At 35.0% G+C, this 8190-nt stretch overlaps 1 protein-coding gene across 1 annotated transcript; it reads left to right on the top strand.

The window, feature by feature from the left end:
* On the top strand, positions 1–5566 carry LOC117322303. Its single transcript, XM_033877138.1, has 6 exons — positions 1–293; positions 2681–2785; positions 3329–3346; positions 4061–4199; positions 4751–4830; positions 5286–5566. The coding sequence occupies exons 1-6, from the start codon at positions 116–118 to the stop codon at positions 5471–5473; spliced, it is 708 nt and encodes a 235-aa protein (XP_033733029.1). The 5' UTR covers positions 1–115; the 3' UTR covers positions 5474–5566.
* The last annotated feature ends 2624 nt before the right edge of the window (positions 5567–8190 follow it).

Here is an 8190-nt window from a genome sequence, read left to right as displayed (position 1 = left end):
ACGTGCCAAACCCACGTGATTAAATGATAAGGAAGGAACACAGGTTTAAAGCAATAACACGCATTAGATCTCCAGTCGAGTTTTACTTTTCGTGAACCAAGTCATTAGTGAGAAAATGTTGAAGTTTTTGATATGTTTTTCGTTGTCGCTGGTAGTGAGCGAGGCCATTCAGTGTCTGCCTAACCAATGTGCCATGGTTAGATGTGCCGCCGTTACCCAGGACACCTGTAATGGGGTTATAGTGCCCAATGGTGGATTCTGTGGTTGTTGTGATTCTTGTAAAGAAATGCTCAGTAAGTACAGAACGACGTCTGTGTGAAAATCTTTAGCGACAATGTGTTAAATACGACTAGTATTGATTTTTTGAGCATTTGAAGTTTCTATTTCTATGCCGTCGTCGCGAAGTGGTCCACCAAACTTTCTTCTTCTTTAGTTTCACTTATTGCTTGACTATTGACGTTTCTGAATTAATGCTGACTCATGAAATATGACGTTCAAAGTCCGTTCGAAGTCCCACTCAAGCATAAGTGCGCTGAAATTGACAAATATATCCTCAAATTACTAAAGAAGGTCTATCCTACCGAAAGTAATACTGGGTCTTAACCAGTGTATACTGTTGAACATGAAACATTTGGTGTATATAATTTCGCTGTCTTTGTGATTGCTATGGAACCACGAATATATGTTCATAACGAAAATTATTACTTGTATTATTGTTATAATATTGTTGTATGGGCTAGCCACGAAAATTTGTAACTACAAAATAATTTGAAAGCCACAAACCACGATGGTACACACGAATATTTCAACTTATACAGTAAGAAAAAAAATGTGGCTCAAAGTCGACAACAAAAGTACTGCAGTATGATTACAAACATTTAAAAAAGGATCCAGATAAAAATGGAGATAGTGGCGAGAGACCGAGAATAACTATATATAGAAACATAGAAGGTATAGATAACTATTCCAGTCTGTCAGCTGGTAGACTTACACATGTCCCAGTCTGTCAGTTGGTAGACTAACACATGTCCCAGGCTGTCAGCTGGTAGACTTACACATGTCCTAGTCTGTCAGTTGGTAGACTTACACATGTCCCAGACTGTCAGCTGGTAGACTTACACATGTCCCAGTCTGTCAGCTGATAGGCTTACATATATCCCAGTCTGTCAGCTGGTAGACTTACACACGTCCCAGTCTGTCAGCTGGTAGACTTACACATGTCAAAGTCGTCAGCTGGTAGACTTACACACGTCCCAGTCTGTCATCTGGTAGCCCGACACGGCCAATCCATTGTCAACAGATGAGGATTTAATGAAACAACACCATGAAAGACAAAAACAAGAGAAAGAAATATGTGTTTTAGGGAGATTAATTTTGTAAGTTAAATGTTTAATGTTTATCTCGACCCTTTGGCGACCATTATATTGTCGGGGACAGTGTTTCCGCTTATTTACTCTTTTACATGTGAATATATAGGACTGTAAAATGGTACATTAGTCATTGTATAATGATAAAAATATGTATGCAAAGTTCTGATTTTGTTATACATGTAGTCAATATATTTTTATAGTTATGAACTTCAATTATAAAAATCATAAAAATTGCAGGACAAAAATTGGAAAGCAGTGGAAATTAAAAATAAAAATCATAGAAAACAGTATACACCCCAATTGTAGAATATCATGATTGAAGGAGCATTGTAAATGACCATATCTACAAAACAACTTAAAGTGACTTGATGTCAAATGAAATTTGAACAAGACCAGCTGTTATATTACTGAGGTAATCATCATTGGCCAACCATTACCCGACATGCCCTGAAAAGTTTTGAGTCGACCTCTTTACAAAACCGACAACACTAAAAAGTTTCAAACTCCTCTTAGGTTACCAACAGGGACGTTCATGTCGTTGTGGAACATATAATCAACCCAAACTAAACTAAAAGCTTTTTCTTGTCATATGGAGGGAAGAACATTTCCATATCATAATGAATCTGAAATGTATTATAGCTGTACGTATTACAAATCTAGGAACATGCACAATATCCATTTCATAAGAGATTTATTTTACCTCACCTCTGATAAAAAAACATATCACATCAAACATCAGAATAGAGGGAATATAAGACTTTCCACTGTAAATTTAACCCCCCACCCCCACCCCCTCTATACCTCTTTAATGACGTATCAATGCATTAGAAGTTATGACGTCACAAGTGAAACACCGAGAATCACAACTCTAAAACCAAATTCAAAATTCCGTTTGTCCCAAAGATCAGAAAAGTTACATTTTGACAAGATCAGTCATTTTATTGCAAAATTTTCTGGTCATGATGTAACGCCATCGTTCATATGACGTCACAATCGACTTCCGAGTGGCGCCACCGCCAATGAAAAGAAAGTGCTCCAGACAGGAAGTATACCACTAATGACGTATGCAAACAATGTCTTATTACATAGACGAATTAACTACATAACAGAGGTCGATTCTGTGATTAAACATATCATTTAATTGACGTTATAACACTGACAACCAACCGTGACTCACGAGCGTGTATTATTGACACGAGCGTGCATTACTGGCAAATAATACACGGTTTTAAACCAATCAAAACTGGCGTTGCATAGCAAACGTGGTAGAATTGCAAATATACAAATGGGATTTGTTTTTCTGTTCCCAGTTGAAGGCGCCTACTGTGGATCTACCTTTCTGTTGGGGATGCCCAGTAATTCTCAATGTGGTGATGGACTCCATTGTGATACACACACCATGCGCTGTGTCTCCAGTGAGTATTTATAATGTTTGTAAACATCTTTGTTAGGGGGTAAACTTACTGTAAACCTATACATATTCGCGAGTGAAATTTTTGCGTGTTAGAACAATCATGAGAATTTTTGCCGCGAAGTAGTCTATCATATGAAAGTAATTCACAAAAAAAAAAATATATATATAGCCGCGAAAATTGATTGGTTTAGAGTATTTGCTATAGAAAAAGGGTTGCTTATGTTTGATGAATGTTCGCATTTGTGTTACAATGAAGAACTCTTGGGAATCTTTATGTTACCGGAGTGAATTTAAGTATGTATTATTAGCACGAGGATTTATGTATGGATGGAATGTGGATATAATGCCTCGTCCAATTATTCAGATATTAAATAAGCTTTCCGTCACAATTTTAAACAATTAGACATATGAAATATCTGGTACACTAAAAGAACATATATACATTTATTTACATATTTAAGGACTAAAAGTCAAATTGGTAATTTTATCATCAAATAGTTTTTATGATATACTTACATATAATTGTTCTCCATTTTTGTTTCAGAGACCGCTCGGGAAACGCGTAAGTTCCTACCCGTTGCGCAAAAAATTGCTTTGGATGTTGGTATCATATTTAGATGGCCAGATCGAATGGATAAGAAACTTCAAACGTTTATATGTTGGCGTTGCGATTAAGCGCATAATTAAATTAAAACCAATAGGCAAATTGATGAATTGGCGGAACCACGGAACTCACCGTAGAAAACAATATGCAAAAATTTCAATTAGCTCAATCCTTATTCAAGCGAATGTTTTTCGCACGAAAACGTAAAAATAAGTTTACCACTTAAATGTATTCTTTTACAGAATGGTTATAGTAGGTTTCATCGTTAAACTTTCTTTCATGTTTAAATGTACAAATGTAAGTTTCAGTGATACGTATCCGGCGATCATCTGCTCGGATCCAGTGCTTTTCATGATCATGATGTTTTCGAAGATTAGGAAAATAATGCTTTCAGACTTGTATCCATTTAGCGGTTTTCAACAGTATTTTGTATGTCATTCCACAAAACCTTAAACATTAAGAATTACTTTTATGGGAATAATTGTCGGTAAACATTCGGAAAGTGGAACTATTATTTTATCTGCTGTGTTATTGTGTTATGAGAACGTTTAGCTTTTGTCGATGTACAACTGTGGTATTTATTACCAAAATGTAACAAGCGTGAAATTAATCTTAAATTTTGGATATTGATATCGTGAGCGGGTTGATAAAGGATTTTTCTTGTTACCATAGAAACAGGTCCATGCGCCGCGGCCCACCAACAGTACCTGGCCACCAAGCAACAGAATGGCGGATTCGGCCTTCTAGGCGCTGTGGAGCCGCTTTGCGACGAAAATGGTTTCTACCAGTCAAAACAGTGTGAAGGATCCGTGTAAGTTGTTACCCCATGCCATAAATCAGTGTTGGTTGTCATAGTTTCTAAATTTTTTTAAAGTTTTTTTTTTCAGCCAATATATGTTTTACACAACAAATAAGTGCATATTGCGCCTGTTCTCACTAGCTATGCAGGCATACTGTCCTGTTTTGATGAGATCCCCACAAACCAACATTATATGAAAGGAGGAATTTTCCGTATTTTCATTCATCCCGGGTTCAAGCTGTATTTTTGTATTTAGATAGTTTCACGATGCAAACTGTCGTATTTACCCTCTCTACACTGAAAAAATAGTAATCAAGTATTTCAACTAAACTCTTTTTTTATTTATTTATTTTCGCGGTTTCCCATCAACCTCAAAAACCGCGACCATTTAACACAGCAAGTATTTTATATTACACAGTATATGGGACAAAAAAGTAAAAAACAAAACAAAACAAAACAACAAACAAACAAAACAAAAAGGAAAAAACAAAAACAAGTAAACTTAATGCTTTGATAAAACTTTACACCTTGTCAACATAAGTATGTTTGATCTTCTTCCGTAGGTGTACGTGCGTATCCAAGCAAGGCAAAAATATCCTAGATTATCGTGCTGACATATGGCGCTCCAATGACATGGACTGTCGTAAGTGATTTAACTAACCCAGTGGTAGATATTTTAACATGTTAAGCGCAAAAGACAATGGGTGGATACTTTATATACCATTGTCTAATGTGTCAAACAGGCAATACCATGACGCTATCCAAATTTGTTTTTGAGTATTCGTAATATCTAAATTCAAAATCACATATATAAATTTCCATTTTTTTTTTTTTTTTGGAAAAAAATGTATATATGCTTCATCAAACTACAAATTTGGAAAGAATGCTACAACATACTCCAAATTATATATTCTCGTTAAAGGAGATTTACTTTATATACATGTAATTTATGCTGGTGAAAATTTAGGTTTTTGATAGCAATACAATACTTAAACTATATGCCAAGAAAATGCTAATACTGGTCAGAGGTTTCATATGAATAATATCTAATATTAAGAATATAACCTCAGAATTATTCTATAATTTGATTGGCTATAGAATGCGCACGTGACCAACAAGAGTACATGGACACCGGTCTGATTGGACGCTTCTTCTACTGTACACCTAACGGTAACTACCAGAACCACCAGTGTCTGGGATCTGTCTGTCACTGCATTGACAACCGCGGACAGATGTTGGGAACCAAGACCGTCAACATCGGGGACCTGGACAAATTGAACTGCTGATTGCAATATCATGGTTCCGCAGTAAAGAATGAAGAGACAAGCTTAAGTTTATAATAATAATCTTATTATGGTAATAAATTGGTAACATCACAATATTGTCGTGTGTCATTGCTATATCATGTTCAATTTTCTTTATTGACTTCTTATTAAGAATTAAAAAAAAATTAAATTAAAAAAAAATTAAAAAACTTTTAGAAAAAAAAAGAAAAAGAGAAAAAAAGGGGAGGGGGAGGGAAAAAATAAACGCAATTACCTACGGATGAACTAAACAACGATTCCAGCTGAAAAAAATAATAGGAACTTGTGTTTTGGAAGAGTAAGCGTGTTATGCTTCATCGATACAAATTCTCTATGTAAATGGTCAAAATTAAATTCTGTTAATGGAACGTTCTCATAATAAGAACAGGGGTGATGTAATAAGACCTCTACCTAGATTGAGGGAAGGTCAGATGAATTGTCACGTGAGGGTGGGGATGATCGGCTGTAATGAAATGTCAGTAAGTCCCAGACTAACCACAAACTACATTATGCGATATTTCACACTCATGATGTTAAAATTTTTGTTTTAAATTTTGGTAGGTAGCGCTTTGTCTACTAGTCATTTGTTGTAACTTATGCATTTATTTATATATATTATATTATCAGAACTTGCTTTTAATATGCCAGTAGGGTTTGTTCCCTCATTTAGATATATATGTAAAAAGAAAACAAAAATGCAAATTCCATTCTTTGTCTACAAAATCAACAAAAAAATCCGTACTTGATCTCAATGTTAAAATCATACTAAAAGCTTTTTATGACAGGTTTGTGTTTGTGCCTTCAGATAAGAATCTAAATAACTAGACTAGACTAGACTTGTTCGAAAACCCTACCTAAACATTGTCCGGTTTTTCTAAAGACGAAATACCATCCAATCATTCATCCTTATATTATGGAAATCTTTCAAAATTCCTCATAGTGAGAAGAATGCGGACCTACCTCATTAACACTAGATTCCTAAACATAATCCTTATAGATAATGTTTTATTACTGTTGTTTAACTAAACCTTTCTCCAAACTTCTTACTACCATTCTGAGTACAACAAAGTCAGGGTTGCAGTCCTATTTGACAGAAGTGGAATTAACGGAATGTGGATTATGAAAACCCCTAACATTCTTTTGATTTAGTCTTGGAACATCCGCTCCTAAAGAACGTTTCTTCCATCAATGCGATAATTTTTTCTACTCTTCACACCTCCATGCCCCACTCCAAACTTCAGTAACGTCTTTGTTCTCTCGTAATGAGAGCTTTTCGTTGAGTTTGGTGACCAGATCTTCCTCCAGACTATTGCCACACCTTTGGGAACACACTAAAACGAAGCTTACTATATTTAAGAGCTTATCAGAATAGGTATCAGAGACCTTGCAAAGTCCTTCACCTACAGCCACATTGACGATATGTTATCTTTGCATATCATAAACTTCAGTGACCATATCGATCGTATACACTTTATAACTTAAAATCAAGGACACTACAGACTCTTCAACATCAGTCGCTTATCTCGATCTTTTTTTTGTGCTCAGAAATTGGCTCTTACATGTAATTGTTAGTTTTGCTATTTATTATTATCACTGCCCATTCTAGCATCAACATGCTTACATACACACGTACATGTATATAACAAGTCATTAGCACATACTCATTGAAATACACTTACACCCCCATTATTCGCATTCACCAAACACCCTTCCCACACTCACATAATTAGAATATCATAAACACACACTTTCAGATATCAAATGTATGACAGGAATTTATTTTATCTCGATCTTTACTTGGAACCAATAACATAGCTGTATGATAAGCGTGATGATTTCAAGTTCCAAATGGTTTACTTTCCATTTCTAGATAGTAGCATACCTACATCTCTACGGTGTTTACATGTCTGACTATACAAAATCTCTGAAAGCGTTAGGCGTATCACAGACGTAATATTTCACAATAGCATAGATGAACGTCTTTCCCACGATAATAATTATATGAATTATTGGTAACTCAACGTATATGAGTTGGAGTGAAAATATTGGTATATTGATATACTAAGTATTTATATAAACACTTTTGAAGAAATCAGTACAGCAATAAGTAATGTTATCACTGCAATATGAGGGGAATTTCAGGAGTAGCATTTTAGTAATGATAAGTGTTGTAACCTATATCAAAGTATATGCCTCAGCCGTCCTATGTTAATTCTGGAACTATTTTTAAAAGAATTGCCAGACCGGGTTCCCTGACCTATCCTGTCACTATCTCAGAAAAGTTCCAGGTGTGTAAGACCGTTATCTCCAAATATTTACAGGAACGTTTTGAAACTTAATCTTTATCTTGGAAGTTTTCCATGAATATTTAACTATTATCTTCGGAAATTTCCAGGAACGTTTAACCAATATTATGGAGATTTCTAGAATGTTACTAATTATTTTCTGAGATTACCTAAATTTTTCAACCGTTTTTAGTTTTATATATACAATATATTCTTTCATTATCCCAGCTGGCTTCCAGGTATTTGCTTTATCTACATTAATTTCCAGGTATTTTATGGAACTATCCCGACAAATGTTTATTATCATCTCCAAAGATTCCCAGGGATAACCAACTATTGTCTAAACCTGTCTGGAGCTGTGGGTCATCATCCATGTCGATTGACTTCTTTGTGGATTTAATACTCAATAGCTAT

This window comes from Pecten maximus, chromosome 2 (assembly GCF_902652985.1).
Source record: "Pecten maximus chromosome 2, xPecMax1.1, whole genome shotgun sequence".
NCBI classification, from domain to species: Eukaryota; Metazoa; Mollusca; class Bivalvia; order Pectinida; family Pectinidae; genus Pecten; species Pecten maximus.
Note: the sequence above shows the minus strand (reverse complement) of the source record. Positions and strands in the feature narration are given on the sequence as shown.